The 17,391-nt window shown below is 39.4% G+C and overlaps 1 protein-coding gene across 1 annotated transcript; it reads right to left on the reverse strand.

The window, feature by feature from the left end:
- Window positions 1-14,445: 14,445 nt before the first annotated feature.
- Window positions 14,446-15,491, reverse strand: LOC110629766 (cysteine-rich repeat secretory protein 38). The gene has a single exon (XM_021776874.2). It carries the CDS (start codon window positions 15,435-15,437, stop codon window positions 14,700-14,702), a length of 738 nt encoding a protein of 245 aa, XP_021632566.1. The 5' UTR covers window positions 15,438-15,491; the 3' UTR covers window positions 14,446-14,699.
- Between the last annotated feature and the right edge of the window lie 1,900 nt (window positions 15,492-17,391).

The raw sequence follows: 17,391 nt of genomic DNA on the forward strand, positions 1-17,391 counted from the left end.
CTCACATATCTTGAAGATAGACTTCCTGCTTGAATCTAGAGTCTCTTGCATCTTTAACATACGAAAAGAACTTTAATAGTGAGCTTTCTTCTTCTTCATTGTATTTATTAATGTAATACCCGGCTAGACTCCGGTACCGGAATTCCTACCGTCCGGTGGAATTTGGGTGTCGGAAACCTCTAGAAGGGTAAAAGCATGTTTTTATAAAATGTTTTCATGTATTTTAATGTTTTAAGTATGTTTTTAAATAAGTTTTTGCATGAAAATTCTTTAAGGAAAAACCCAAGTTCGGCCGCCGAAACTCACTTTCGGCCGCCGAACATGCATGGACTTTGGGAGGCACGTTAGGCCCCCGAAAGTCTAAGTGAGGGAAGTGCAGGTTCGGCCGCCGAACCTTATGTTCGGCCGCCGAACATTGCATGGATGCGGAGGCACATTCGGCCCCCGAACGTGGCCTGGCCAGCCACTATAAAAGGGTCCCCTAGGTCCGCACGGGCGAGCTTTTTCTCTCCCATTGTCGGCCAAGGTGAGTCTCCACCGCTCCTCCCTCGATCTTGAGTGTTTCCTTTAGATCTTTCATGGTTTTAACGAGTTTATAACTTCGTTTTGAAGATTTGTGAGCTTTGAGCAAGTTTTGAGCAAGTTTTGAGTGCTTGGAGGTTCAAAGAGCTTAATCTCTCCATCTCCAAGCTAGGATCACTTTCCTCTCGTTGCTTCAAGAGGTAAGGGTCGATCTTGAACCCTTTTTATGTTTTAAACAAGTTTTAAGTAAGATCTATGGGTAGAAATGCATGTTAGGACATATGTTGAGTTTATGGGTTATGTTGAGATTTTGAGCAATGTAGCTTGATTGTGTGTGTATGAAGTGTTGTAGATGGGGTATATGCATGTTTGAGGCCCCTAGGAACTTGTATGTATGTTTTGGTTGAGAAATATGCATGATCTGTGGTTTTGGGAGGCAGGAGGTTCATTTGAACCAAGTTTCTGCCGTTTGGCAGAAACCAGGTTCGGCAGCCGAAGGGAGTTTCGGCCGCCGAACCCCTCTTGTGAAGGCAGCTTTCGGCTGCCGAAGGTGCCCCCGAAAAGAGACTTTCGTCTCTGTCTGGCACTTTCGGCCGCCGAAGGTGCCGCCGAACCTAGCTGAGTTTCGTCTCTGTCCAGGACTTTCGGCCGCCGAAGGTGCCGCCGAAGGTGCCCTGTTCAGCCATTTCATGCATATTTTCTGTGATGTTTTCAGGATGTTTTAGGGGGGTTTTTGGGGGATATATTAGAGATATGTTTATATGTGTTTGGTCCCTCATTGGAGTCCACCTGTGTAGGTTCGGACCCGAGGAACCAAGGACCCCAGCAGTGAGCCAGCTGCTGAGAGTTTGACAGAGTCAGCCAGAGGTGAGTGGAACTATACTTAACCTTTTAAATTAATAAAGTGAATGTTTTATCATGTTTCATGCATCATGACTATAATATAGGATGTTTGCATTAGAATCACGAATATGCTACATTGCATTATTATATTGTGGTTGATGAGGAGGGACATTGCACGACTCACTAGTCCTGTGTACGAAGTCCTGTGGTGCCCATAATAGGGCCGGGCAATAGCTCCGATTTACGAAGTCCTGTGGTGCCCATAATAGGGCCGGGCAATACGAAGTCCTGTGGTGCCCATAATAGGGCCGGGCAATACGAAGTCCTGTGGTGCCCATAATAGGGCCGGGCATGGAGCTGAGGGATTTTTGGGTCGGTCCTTCCATGATGTGAAATGTTTGTGCAATGATGCATTCCATTATAGCATGTTTTAAATATCTTTTTTTATATAGTTCTACTCACTGGGCATCTAGCTCACCCCTCTCCCCTAACCCCCAGGTTTGCAGGTACGGGATTGATAGAGAAGCAACGAAGAGAAAAGTCATATGTATGTAATAGTTAGAGTTTGTGGACATGACAATGATAAGAATGTAATGTAGAGTTTTGAACAGTTGTGTAATTATGTTATTGAGGATAGAGTTGTGCTTGACCATAATGTATTGCTAATCCCTTTTATTTTATGTACATGATCTTATGATATGATGTTTATGCAAAACTAACTCAACACATGATGTATAGCCCTTCGAGGCTTTGATGAGATCCCACAGAGGGACTTTATTTATGTATATGTTCAGAGTATGCACAGGTTGAGTTGGTGATTGATCACATGTATAAAAGAAAAGTTTTAATTTTTATGTGTGATGGTTGATCATGTATGGGATTAAGCAGGTTTACAGGTATATGTTAGGCTTGCTACGGGTCCCGGCGGCCTTAGGCCGATCTGGATCCTAGCGCCGGTAGCGGTCCGGATTTCCGGGGCGTTTCAGAGTGGTATCAGAGCCCTAGGTTCATATGGTCGGACCTACAGTGTCGGGCTCATAGAGGTTATAGAAGGTCAAGCACAATAGGAAAGGTCATGTCCACTAGGATAGGATGTAGGGTCCTGTCTTGCTATGATGATGTGATATGCCATGACTATATGCATGCGTATAAATGATATGCTATGTTTTCCATGTATGTGATGTAGGTTCATGTGTCTCCACATGAACCATATGATGCTAATGCTTGCGAGTTATGTGCTGTTTTTCAGAAAACAGAATGAGAGGAACTCGTCGATCTGCACGATTGACAGGAGTCCCACCAGAGGATGAGGGCACAAGCGCCCGTCCTCCCACATTGCCTAGGGCAATGTCATGCAGAACAAACAGAGAAAGAGTATCAAGGGACCCTAGAAGGTCTTTTGATACTAGCAGAAGGGGGACAGAAAGAGGAGGGAGTTCTTCAGATGTGAGGGAGGTTATGGAAGAAGATCAGAGAAGGGATGGGAATCTGGATGTTGGCATGTCAGAAGAAGGGACAGGGGAGTCACAAGGAGGCACTCAGGCCTCGGGGTATGGTTTTCCACCCTATTACCCACCCTATGCACAGAGTCCCGGGTATCCGATGGGAAGTACGTCGGATTACTCCAGCTTTAATCCCTACCCTACTCACATGCCTTATCCACCTTTCTATCCACCGTACCCACAGTACCCAGCCTATCCACCCTCATCCTTCCATCCTCACCCAGCAAACCCCACCCCGGGGAATGCTGCATCCCCACCTCCACCACCTACAGAACCAGTAGCCCCAGATACTCAACCTCCTAGACCTAGCTCAGCCAGTGGGAGTAAGGTGAAAATGACAGCTTACCTTAAGCTGGATGCTCCTAAATATAAGTCAGGGGATGATCCCTTTGAATACCTGAGAGCAGTGAAGACGATCACTGATGAGCTAGGGGCGGATGATAGAAGAGCCATTGAGATGGCAGGGTTCACCCTGAAGTGCAAAAAGGCAAAGGAATGGTTCAAGTGCTATGTGGACCCGAGACTAGACAGTATGACATGGGAGGAATTCGCCAATGAGTTTGCTGGATGGGCATTTCCAGATAGTTCCAGAGAGTTGAAAATGATTGAGTTTGAACAACTGAGACAGACAGAAGACATGAGCATAGAGGAGTACACAGACAGATTTCTGGAGCTATTACCCTTCTCAGGGCAAGCTCTAGATACAGATGTGAAGAAGGCCAGGAGATATGTCATGAAATTACAGTCCAGGTACTCCTCATTGATTCAATCAGCTGAGAGGGAGAGTTTTCACACAGTGGTAGATATGGCTCGAAGAATGGAGGCCAGTGCCATAGTTGAGGGGTCAGTGAAGCAGTCAGTGACCCAGTCTTCAGGGGTTAAGACCCCAGGCAGAGGAGGGCTAGGACCCTCTACTCAGAGTTCAGGTAGTAAGAGATGGAGTAGCACTAAGAAGCCCAAGAAGAACAAGTTCTGGAACAAGCTGAAATCCGGTCTAGGATTTGGCGGTGGCTCGAGTTCAGGCTCAGATGGTGCAGAATGCCAAAGGTGTGGGAGGCCACACAAGGGAGCGTGTCGATGGGGGACCAATGCATGTTTCAGATGTGGCCAGGAGGGACACATAGCTCGGGATTGTCCTAGAGCACCTTTCATGGGCCAGCCCCAACAGACAGCTTCGGGTAGTGTGGCACAACCAGCAGCTCCAGCCACAACACAGGGCAGTGGCAGAGGTAGAGGGAGAGGGGCAGCCTCTTCTTCTGGTTCCCGAGGTGAAGGTCCATCAGCTCCAGCCAGGATCTTCACAATGACTCAGCAGGAGGCGAACACATCCAACACCGTGGTGTCAGGTAATCTCATCATTGGGTGTTTTGATGTGTATGCATTAATGGATCCGGGTGCATCCCATTCTTTCATCGCTCCGAGGGCAGTTGAGAGGTTAGGGTTGATGGTCTCTGGATTAGAGTGTCCCCTATGGGTCAGTGGACCCAAGTGTGACCCGACAGTGGCAGAGTCAGTCTGCCGGTACTGTCCAGTGTTTGTTGAGGGAAGATGCCTCTCCGCCGACCTTGTGGTTCTAGATTTGACAGATTTTGACGTCATTCTAGGGATGGATTGGCTATCTACCCATGGTGCTACCTTGGACTGCAGGGACAAGGTAGTCAGGTTCAGAGATCAGAACGGGTCAGAGGTTGTCTTCAGAGGAGACAAGAGGGGTACGCCTAGAGGTCTGATATCGGCCCTACAGGCTCGTAGGCTGCTTAGGAAGGGATGTCAGGGGTATGTAGCTCACGTGAAAGAGCTAGATAGTCAGGTCAGGGAGCCAGCCTCAGTGCCAGTTGTCAGAGAATTTCTGGATGTCTTTCCAGAAGAACTTCCAGGACTACCACCTGCTAGGGAGATAGAGTTCGAGATTGAACTGATGCCTGGAACTAGACCGATCTCTATCCCTCCCTACAGGATGGCACCAGCAGAATTGAAGGAACTGAAAGAACAGTTGCAAGATCTGGTAGATAAGGGCTTCATCCGACCGAGTACCTCACCTTGGGGTGCTCCAGTGCTTTTTGTGAGAAAGAAGGATGGATCCCTCAGACTTTGTATCGACTACAGGCAGTTGAACAAGGTCACTACCAAGAACAAGTACCCATTGCCAAGGATCGATGATCTATTCGACCAGCTAGCAGGAGCGGGTTGTTTCTCCAAGATAGATCTGAGATCAGGGTACCATCAGCTGAGGATAAGGGAAGAGGACATACCGAAGACAGCTTTCAGGACCAGATATGGGCACTATGAGTTCCTTGTAATGCCGTTCGGGTTGACCAACGCCCCTGCAGCATTCATGGACCTCATGAATAGAGTATTCAGACCATACCTGGATCACTTCGTTATTGTCTTCATTGACGATATCCTAGTGTATTCCAGAAATGCAGAGGAGCATGCCCATCATCTGAGGATAATATTACAGACCTTGAGGGAACATGGCTTGTATGCCAAGTTCTCCAAGTGTGAGTTCTGGTTAAGGAGCATATCATTCTTGGGGCATATAGTGTCAGAGAATGGGATTGAAGTGGACCCCAAGAAGGTTGAAGCTGTGACTAACTGGCCAAGACCCACCTCAGTGACAGAGATCAGAAGCTTCTTGGGTTTGGCTGGCTACTACAGGAGGTTCGTTCAGGACTTCTCTAAGATTGCAGCTCCTTTAACCAGATTGACTAGAAAGAATCAGAGATTCGAGTGGACCGATCAGTGTGAAGAAAGCTTTGAGGAGCTCAAGAAGAGGTTGACTTCAGCACCAGTGTTAGCTCTGCCAAACAGCAATGAGGATTTCACAGTGTTCTGTGATGCATCCAGAGTAGGCCTGGGTTGTGTGTTGATGCAGAATGGTAGGGTGATCGCTTATGCCTCTAGACAGCTGAAGAGGCATGAGTTGAATTACCCCACACATGACCTGGAAATGGCAGCAGTTATCTTTGCCCTCAAGATGTGGAGGCATTACCTCTATGGGATAAAATGTGAGATCTTCACAGACCATAAGAGCCTGCAGCACATCTTGAACCAGAGAGAGCTGAACTTGAGGCAGAGGAGATGGGTAGAACTGTTGAGTGACTATGATTGCAAGATCCAGTACCATCCGGGTAAGGCTAATGTAGTAGCTGATGCCTTAAGCCGGAAATCACTTGGCAGTCTATCCCACATCACGGCAGAGAGGAGACCGGTGGTGAAGGAATTTTATGAACTCATCAATGAGGGTCTACTGATGGAGTTGTCTGGTACAGGTGCTTTGATTGCACAGATGAAAGTAACACCCGTGTTTCTGGAGCAGGTGGCTCAGAAACAGCATGAGGACCCAGAGTTAGTAAAGATTGCCAGGACTGTTCAGTCAGGCAAAGATAGTGAGTTCAGATTCGATGATAAGGGGATCCTCCGCTATGGGAACAGACTATGTGTACCAGATGACATCGGGCTAAAAGGAGACATTATGAGAGAGGCTCATAATGCAAGATACAGTGTTCACCCTGGAGCCACCAAGATGTATCAAGATCTGAAGAGAGTGTATTGGTGGCCAGCTATGAAGAGGGAAGTGGCACAGTTCGTGTCAGCCTGCGAAATATGTCAGAGGGTGAAGCTGGAACATCAGAAGCCGGCTGGAATGCTTAACCCACTGCCGATTCCAGAGTGGAAATGGGAGAATATCGCTATGGATTTTGTAGTGGGGTTACCGGCAACATCCAACAGACTAGACTCCATATGGGTGATCGTGGACAGACTCACCAAATCTGCTCACTTCATCCCTGTTAGGAGCAATTACTCTGTGGATAAGTTAGCGCAGGTGTATGTTGACGAGGTTGTCAGGCTGCATGGGGTCCCAGTGTCTATAGTATCAGATAGAGGGCCCCAGTTCACCTCCAGGTTTTGGCGGAGTCTGCAGAATGCTATGGGTACCAGGCTGGATTTCAGTACTGCCTTCCACCCCCAGACTGATGGACAGTCAGAGAGGACCATCCAGACAATAGAGGATATGCTCAGGATGTGTGTGCTAGATTTTGGCGGTTCTTGGAGGCAACATCTACCCTTGGTAGAGTTCGCCTACAATAACAGCTATCATGCTAGCATTGGGATGGCTCCATATGAAGCTTTGTATGGGAGGAAGTGCAGGTCACCTGTTTGCTGGGAAGAGGTTGGAGAGAGGTCCTTAGTAGGGCCTGAGCTTGTAGAGATCACCAGCAGAGTGGTGCCCATGATCAGAGAAAGGATAAAGACTGCCACAAGCAGGCAGAAGAGTTATACAGACATCCGCAGGAGACAGGTAGAGTTTCAGGAGGGGGATCTAGTATTGCTCAAGGTGTCTCCAATGAAAGGGGTGGTTCGGTTCGGAAAGAAAGGTAAGTTAGCTCCACGGTACATCGGGCCCTTTGAGGTCTTGCAAAAAGTTGGGAATGTATCGTACAAGCTGGACTTGCCTGCTTCTATGGAGAGAATCCATCCGGTTTTCCATGTTTCCATGTTGAGGAAGTTCGTGTCAGATCCGGGCAAGGTTCTTAGTGAGCCTGATGTGGAGATCCAAGAGGATCTCACTTATGTTGAACAGCCAGTGCGGATTCTAGACACTCAGATCAGAAAGCTAAGGAACAAGGAAATCCCGATGGTGAAAGTCCTTTGGAACCACCACAATATGGAAGAATGTACCTGGGAGACACGGGAGTCCATGCTCCAGCAATATCCCCATCTCTTTTAAGGTTAGTCTCTATGTGTTTTATATGTATGTTATGTTGTTTTGCTATGCATGTGCTAGTTGAGGAACATTCGGGGACGAATGTTCTTAAGGGGGGGAGAATGTAATACCCGGCTAGACTCCGGTACCGGAATTCCTACCGTCCGGTGGAATTTGGGTGTCGGAAACCTCTAGAAGGGTAAAAGCATGTTTTTATAAAATGTTTTCATGTATTTTAATGTTTTAAGTATGTTTTTAAATAAGTTTTTGCATGAAAATTCTTTAAGGAAAAACCCAAGTTCGGCCGCCGAAACTCACTTTCGGCCGCCGAACATGCATGGACTTTGGGAGGCACGTTAGGCCCCCGAAAGTCTAAGTGAGGGAAGTGCAGGTTCGGCCGCCGAACCTTATGTTCGGCCGCCGAACATTGCATGGATGCGGAGGCACATTCGGCCCCCGAACGTGGCCTGGCCAGCCACTATAAAAGGGTCCCCTAGGTCCGCACGGGCGAGCTTTTTCTCTCCCATTGTCGGCCAAGGTGAGTCTCCACCGCTCCTCCCTCGATCTTGAGTGTTTCCTTTAGATCTTTCATGGTTTTAACGAGTTTATAACTTCGTTTTGAAGATTTGTGAGCTTTGAGCAAGTTTTGAGCAAGTTTTGAGTGCTTGGAGGTTCAAAGAGCTTAATCTCTCCATCTCCAAGCTAGGATCACTTTCCTCTCGTTGCTTCAAGAGGTAAGGGTCGATCTTGAACCCTTTTTATGTTTTAAACAAGTTTTAAGTAAGATCTATGGGTAGAAATGCATGTTAGGACATATGTTGAGTTTATGGGTTATGTTGAGATTTTGAGCAATGTAGCTTGATTGTGTGTGTATGAAGTGTTGTAGATGGGGTATATGCATGTTTGAGGCCCCTAGGAACTTGTATGTATGTTTTGGTTGAGAAATATGCATGATCTGTGGTTTTGGGAGGCAGGAGGTTCATTTGAACCAAGTTTCTGCCGTTTGGCAGAAACCAGGTTCGGCAGCCGAAGGGAGTTTCGGCCGCCGAACCCCTCTTGTGAAGGCAGCTTTCGGCTGCCGAAGGTGCCCCCGAAAAGAGACTTTCGTCTCTGTCTGGCACTTTCGGCCGCCGAAGGTGCCGCCGAACCTAGCTGAGTTTCGTCTCTGTCCAGGACTTTCGGCCGCCGAAGGTGCCGCCGAAGGTGCCCTGTTCAGCCATTTCATGCATATTTTCTGTGATGTTTTCAGGATGTTTTAGGGGGGTTTTTGGGGGATATATTAGAGATATGTTTATATGTGTTTGGTCCCTCATTGGAGTCCACCTGTGTAGGTTCGGACCCGAGGAACCAAGGACCCCAGCAGTGAGCCAGCTGCTGAGAGTTTGACAGAGTCAGCCAGAGGTGAGTGGAACTATACTTAACCTTTTAAATTAATAAAGTGAATGTTTTATCATGTTTCATGCATCATGACTATAATATAGGATGTTTGCATTAGAATCACGAATATGCTACATTGCATTATTATATTGTGGTTGATGAGGAGGGACATTGCACGACTCACTAGTCCTGTGTACGAAGTCCTGTGGTGCCCATAATAGGGCCGGGCAATAGCTCCGATTTACGAAGTCCTGTGGTGCCCATAATAGGGCCGGGCAATACGAAGTCCTGTGGTGCCCATAATAGGGCCGGGCAATACGAAGTCCTGTGGTGCCCATAATAGGGCCGGGCATGGAGCTGAGGGATTTTTGGGTCGGTCCTTCCATGATGTGAAATGTTTGTGCAATGATGCATTCCATTATAGCATGTTTTAAATATCTTTTTTTATATAGTTCTACTCACTGGGCATCTAGCTCACCCCTCTCCCCTAACCCCCAGGTTTGCAGGTACGGGATTGATAGAGAAGCAACGAAGAGAAAAGTCATATGTATGTAATAGTTAGAGTTTGTGGACATGACAATGATAAGAATGTAATGTAGAGTTTTGAACAGTTGTGTAATTATGTTATTGAGGATAGAGTTGTGCTTGACCATAATGTATTGCTAATCCCTTTTATTTTATGTACATGATCTTATGATATGATGTTTATGCAAAACTAACTCAACACATGATGTATAGCCCTTCGAGGCTTTGATGAGATCCCACAGAGGGACTTTATTTATGTATATGTTCAGAGTATGCACAGGTTGAGTTGGTGATTGATCACATGTATAAAAGAAAAGTTTTAATTTTTATGTGTGATGGTTGATCATGTATGGGATTAAGCAGGTTTACAGGTATATGTTAGGCTTGCTACGGGTCCCGGCGGCCTTAGGCCGATCTGGATCCTAGCGCCGGTAGCGGTCCGGATTTCCGGGGCGTTACAATTAACTTTTTAGGTTTTTGTTGAGGTTTTCATCCTTACCATAGTACTGGATTTGTTTTAATGTGACTGAATTGGTATTTTAAGCTGTGTGTTTTTTCTTTCAAACTTGAGACTCTATTGGAGCCGACGGGTGTCAAATTCGTCAATTAAAATTTACTTCCCTTAATTTAATAAGAACTTGTATATAGGGTAAGTGAGTATTGATCCTACAGAGACCTTAACTCTGTTTAATTTAAATGATTAGTTGAAATAGAAGAGTAGTTTAATATAAAAAGTGAGAAAAAGAAAGTTTTTGATGAAATTGATTTTTTATCTTGACAAGCCAAAAATACTTAAAAGAAAAATAAATAATGCAATTAAATTTGAGAAATAAATAATTAATTATAAATTCAGCCGAAAATAATCAAATTAAGATATTTTGCAATTGATCATCGATCAGAAAAATAATTCATTTTATTATCTATTGTTTAGTTATAATGGTCAAATACGTGAATCCTATCAATTCTTTCTTATGATTAAATTAATCCGTTTCACACTTAAATTAATTCCTAGTTAATTAACAACCCCAACACGCGTGTAGATTTAATTAGTCAACTTGATGAGTTGCAAAACTCACTACTTTTTTCTTATTAAATTTCATGATTTTACTATGATTTTGATATAAATAATTAATTTTTACTTGAAATTTAATTTTGGACAAGTTTTTGAGCGAAAGTTAAGAAAATGAATGAAAAGAGGTTGAATTGGAAGATTTTCAGACTGGAAGATTATAGTCTTGGGCAAGCCTGTAGCTCAAGGCGATGGACAGTTCCAGATTTCAAAAATTGCCACCTCATCCTGATTTTGCCACTTAAATAAGGATAAGATCAGTTTCAAGTTGGATCAAATACAATCAAATTAGGATAGAGATAAAATAGGAGTAGTAGAATTTGTTTTAAATTATTAAATTTTATCTTTTTTTGCCTATATAAAGGCTTCTAAAATTAAACCTCGGCATCATATTTTTCTACTCTCCCCTTCCTCCTCTCTTAGTGTCGCCACCCTTCTCTCTTCTTCTCCATCTTCTACTTTTCTTTTCTTCTTTTCTCCTTCCTTTCTTTAGTTTTGCAATTTTATTATGGTACTTAGAGGTTAAATAATTATTTTCAGTTGAAATTAATTTAAATTGAGGTTTTATTGAAATTATGAGGTTACGTGCTTCAATTTTGTTCATCTTATTTTTATTTTCTATTAATTTCTGAATTTGAGAAACACCATCTCTATTGTTGTTTTCTTGAGAATTCAAAGGGGGCCATTGAATCTTTGGGAAGATATATTGCTAATTAATCCAATTAAAGTCGTAATTGTTTAATTGAGTTATTAACAAGTAGCAATTAATATATTAGTTTATATTAAGAAATTAGTAAATTTAATTTAAATAATTCGTATTTTTATTGATCAAGTTTGGGTTCTTCTCTTTTAATGCAGTTGACTAATTAAATCTACACGCGTGTTAAATTTGTTAGTTAATTAGGAATTAATTTAACTGTGAAGCAGATTAATTTATGAAATTCGTGATCACTATAACTAAACAATAAATAATAACATGAATTATTTTTCTAACCAATGATTAACTGCAAAACCTCTCAATTTGATTACCTTCAGCTGAAATTTTTAATTAATTATTTATTTATCAATTTTTAATTACATTATTTATTATACTTCTTTTAAATTTATTTTTCTTAGCTTGCTCTTGACAAAATCAGTTTCATCAAAAACTCTTCTTTTTTTTTTTCACTTTTTGTATTAAAATACTCTTCTATTTCAATTGGTCATCTAAATTAAATTTTAAATTGACGGATTTGACACCCGTCACAACTACATTAAGAGAGAAGAATCCAAATTTGATCAATAAAAACACATGAATTATTTAAATCAAATATACTAATTCCTTAATATAAACGAATATGCTAATTGCTACTTGTTATTAATTCAATTTAACAATTACGAATTTAATTGGATTAATTAGCAATATGTTGTCTTCCCAAAAGATTCAATGGACCTCTTGAATTCCTAAGAGGATAACAATGGAGGTGGTGTTTCTCGAAAATAAAAATTAATAGAAAATAGAAATAAGATGAAGAGAATTTAAGCACATAATCTCACAACTTGAATAAAATTTCAATTTAGATTAACTTTCAACTAAAAAGAATTGTTTAGCCTCTAAGAGTTATAATAAAATTGCAAAACTAAAGAAAAAGAAGAAAAAAAAGAAGATGGAGAGGAAGTGGAGGGGGCGGCGACAAGAGAGGAGAGGAGGGAGAGAAGAAAAATATGTGATACCTAGGTTTAATTTAGGAGTTTTATATAGACAAAAAAAGATAAAATTTAAATTTTAAAATAAATTCTACTACTCTTATTTTATCCATATCCTAATATGATTGTTTTTTATCCAACTTGAAAATGATCTTAATCTTAGGTGATAATTATTTTTGAAATCTAGAGCTGTCCATCGGCTTGGCTACCGGCTTGCCCAAAAATATAACCTTCCAGTCCAAAAATATTCCAATACAGTTTCTTTTTGTTCCTTTTCTTAACTTTAGCTAAAAAATTTGTTCAAAATCAAATGTAAAGTAAAAATTAATTATTTATATAAAAATTATAGCAAAATCATAAATTTAGTAAGGTAAAAATGGTGAGTTTTGCAACTTATTATAAACATATCCGTGCTTATGTTTGGCTGTGAAAGGCTCCCTTCAACATGCTTTCTGATGGCCAGATTGAAATGGACGGCGATGGAAGATTGAAGGAGATTCCAGTCTTTTCTGGGTTTGGATTATGGGATATAATGGATTGTGGATTATGGATTGGGGCCTAGCTTATATTGTTTTTAGGCCTTAGCTACTGTCAATTGCCCTAATCGTTTTCCTCCATGCAAGTTATATGTATAGAGTTAGTTGCATGATCTTTCATCAAATGTTAAACACCCACAAGGGAAAGTTTTGTTCACCTTCCGACATGATTCACTTCCCTTTCTGGTTATCATTATCTCTTACATATACTTTGTAGTTATGAATATTTGTCAACAACAGAAACAGCCTTTTGTTTTTCTTTCATTTAATTATTTGATAGGTTAATATTACGTTACCAAAATCATGATATTAAATAAATATCCATTTCTTTTGACTTCTGTGTTGTTTGTTTTCTTATCCAATCATTGTTTTGCCTTCCACTTTACTCCAAGAAATTGCTTTCTTTACAGCCATCAACCCCTGAAAATTAACAAATTAATTTTCTATGGTTAAGTTGTCGTAGTCATTCTTTCATTTTTCAATTCTGCTTTCACAAGGTTATGGCAGTTGCATGCTTCTACAGGAAACAATTTCATTGTTTTTTCACAATTATTTAATGATTTTTTTTGTCTAAAAATGTCTAAAAGTGAAAAAAAAAACACTTTCGTTTGATCCTGTTTGAAAACTTTACCCAAAATTGAAATACGAATCTTACACTGCTAATCACATTAATTCCAAATAAATTAATTTCTATTATAATGTTGTATTCAGGATCACATGTCCATATCATATGCTCCTTAATAACTCCATTATGGCCACCAAACACAAGACAACTTTATCTTTCTTGTCTCCTTTCTTCATCATAAGATTCTTTGAATTGGTTTAAAAGCTACACCCAGCTTCATCTTCACGTTTCCTTTGCTTGCCCTTGTGGCTTCTTTGCTGTTAGGAAGTGAAGGGTGCATGAAAAGAGCCCTATAACCCTCCCAACATACACGAAAAATCAATCTATTATACACTTAATCAATCAAAACATGTCATATATGTTAAAGTCATGGTAGACCCATGGCTTACTTTTATTCTATATAAACAAGAGCCCATGAACTATACATTTTATGCCAAAAGATGAGCCACAGAAAGGTTCATTCACAAGGAAACGTACCCTTTTCATGGGAGGATTCACCTGGGATATCCAAGGCCAGTCACCAAGATACAACCCTACATGTCCTTAACCTATCATCTTCTTCTCCAAAGCCGACGTCGTTTATTCCCCAAGACTCAGATACCTCATCCCTTAAGGAATCCTCAGCTCATCAAGACAAAAAGATTCCTCTTCCTCCATGCAAAAACTTACAGCTGCCGACTCAAAGAAGCACTTCTGCAAAAGGGTTCGGGTGCTGGCAAGAGGATCCTTTCATAGCAGCTTTCAAGGAGTGCACGAAGAATGTGAGAAATGGGAATAAGGTGCAGCCTTGTGAGAACAAGAAGAATGTTACTGGGTTTAAAGTGAAGAAGAGCAGGCTTATATTTTCTTGTAAGAATTCATGTGATGTTACAGATGATAATTTGGTGAGGCTGTCTCATCTTCCTCCCATTCCGAGATATAGAGTTCGAGGATGATTATGTATTAGCTTAAACTGCTGTATGATTCTAATAACTTAGAAAATCAAAGCCATTGCATGTTTGATCCGTATTATGTTGATATATATAGCAAATCAGAGACTCATCCATTATGTATTTGTATGTTTCAATTATCTTAAGTGGGACAAAATTTTATAATATACATGACTGGGGAGGAAGACTTACATATTCATTTTTTCTCAAATTCAGAAACTCATGAATTAGAATGCAAATACAGACAATAATTTCATAAAGGAAACTAAACAATCGATGAAAATTTGCGTACTTATTTTTCAGAACTCATAACATATTTATAAGGTAAATGATCCATTATTCCCAAAACATAGCATACTTAATTAAATAAATATAGCTTAATAAGCTTTAACAAATGGGTAAATTTCGTATCTAATAGTGCAACTCCCACCAACAACTCTACCTCCTTGTTTCCCATCACAGCAACTTGGGAGTTCACCAATGGCACCATCAAGACACTTCTTGCAATCAACACTGGAGAGATCTCTTGTGCATTGAGCCATCCCATAAACTTTCTTTGATCCCTCGTCAATTTCCATATCTCCAGCTGCATACATCCTCGGGTTGATGGAAGCATTCTGTGCTAGTTGGCTCAACAGCTGCTTCGTATTCTGGTTAAATGTCATTGGATCACTTACATTTTGCACGTTCAACAGGGAGAACTTGTTTTGGTTGTCTATTTGGCCAAAGAAATCCTTGTTGGAGTACTTCAATACACAATTATCGTACCATATAATTCCTCCTTTATTGTAAGGGCAGAGCTTACGTATCTCACTGCTTGCTTCTGCTACACATGTTCTGCAATCTGAGGCTGAAACATCTCCTCTGCAAAGAGCGAGCCCATATGCCTGTTCTTGGGTACTCTGAGCCAGAGAACCAAGAGCAAATCCACTGGGTGGAGCTAGATAGTAAAAATTGCTCATGAGTTTCTTCAGACTTGTTTCGTATGGGCTGTGGGAAGTGAAGTTATCATTGCTTGAACAAAAATGCAGTAGAGGGTTGGTTCCAACAACAGTTTGGAAGATTAAAGCTAAGCTTAACAGATTGAAGAAGAAGCTAACTCTTGAAGAAGGCATTGTGTTTCCAAGTGATGGATGCCTGAGATGATTAAAGAGATTGCTGAGTTGAAGATTGATACAATGTAACATGTGTATTTATAGTGCTAATCTCTATATTAATTAAGGATAAATTAAGCTTGACCTTTTCCCTTTGATTTTGCCAAATGCTCAAGCTCATATGAACTTTTCCAAAATAGGCTGCCCTCTTTGACATGGCAATGCCAGTAATAATAAATCATAAATTACTTAATAATTTTACCTTGTTAGATTATTGCAGTATAAATTTTAAAATATAAGGAGTTGTATAAAGTAATTTTACGCAAAATTGAAATGATATAACTAGTTTTTGTAGAGAAAGAGTTCAACTGCTTTTAAATTAATTATTATTTTTTGTTGAAAATTTTTGGATGATTACCATGTTGTTCTTTTGATTATGCATACACGTTAATTGAAAGGTCTAGAGGAAGCTTTTGTCCAAGTCTTTGTCCGATGAGTTGTATTTGCAAATGTTTCTGGAAACTTCGATTTCTTCCTTTTGCTGCTGCATCGACAAAGAAAATCAAACTATTGCAGATGGTTATGACTCGACATTTCAAAGATATTTGGTGGGTAAAAAGGAAAACAAAAATAAATAATGGATTAATAAAAAAAAAGTCCTTAATTGCATAAGAGGACTTTGTAATCCCAACACCTTGTCAGATTCACGGCCATGTTGATGTAGACTAGAGGCATGAGTAAAGGTGAAGCTTCGTTTTAAAATTAAATTGAATTAAAAAAATTTTAAAAAAATAAAATTTAAATATTTATAATAAAAAAATTAAAATTTAAATATTTATAAAAATTAAATTAATTTTAAATAAAAATTAATTTTAAGTGAAAATTTCTAACAAGGCAAACGTGACCTTTTAATATATAGCAATTGGGCACCACATTCAGCACATTATTTTCTATCATAGTCCTAATAAATTTTGAGAATTTCAACTTCAATGGAAGCAAAAACAGTTGTAATATATATTTTTAGGTATCACAGTGATTGTGCTTTCTTTTGTGGAAGGGGATTAGATGGGTACGGTGTAAATTGCACTTTTGTTTTGGATCATAATATTATATTAACACTTTTGAATTTTAGAGAAATTTATTATTTAATCTTTGACTTAATTTTAAAATTATATTAAAATATTTTAAAAATTTTTTAAAAATTAATTAATTAATATTTTTATTAATTTTAGTCATTAATTATTTTATTATTTAATTTTTATAATATAAAAAATTTATTAATTAATCCATTAATTATATAAAAATATTTATTATTATTTAGTCCTTCTGTATGAAAAATATTTTAAATATTTATACTGAACTTAAAATTAATGAATGAACTAATTAATTAATTTTTTAAAATTTTATGATCATTCTTATATATTTTCAAAATTTATAAACAAATTAATGAATTTTTCTATATCACAATCACTAAATAATAATTTTTTTTAAATTATATGATATTGAGAAAGGATAAGATTTTAGAAACGAAAACAGCATAATAATAATAATAATAATATATTGAAAGGATTCCACTTTGTGGAATTATAGATTAAAGAAGAATACATACTATCTTTGTTCAAAACGGATAAATAATTTAAATAAACTATTTTGAACCAAGTTTAAAAAAAAAAATTAAATGCTATTTACACTAATTTTAATTTTACGGCTATGAATATAATCAAAATAATAAATTTTCTTATATTTTTTATTCATATTACTTTATTAAATTTAAATAATTTATATGATTAAATTATTTTTAAAAAATTAATCAATCAATTTTAATATACAATACATAGAAATATATATTTTTTTAAAATTAAATAAAAATATATTAATATATAATGAGATATAATAATCACCAAATATAAATAATGAGATATCACTATAAAATAGGGGCACGTGATAAGAGTCTAATAAGTTGACACACGGTCGC

The sequence above is a fragment of the Manihot esculenta genome, chromosome 13 (assembly GCF_001659605.2).
Source record: "Manihot esculenta cultivar AM560-2 chromosome 13, M.esculenta_v8, whole genome shotgun sequence".
Classification (NCBI taxonomy): Eukaryota; Viridiplantae; Streptophyta; class Magnoliopsida; order Malpighiales; family Euphorbiaceae; genus Manihot; species Manihot esculenta.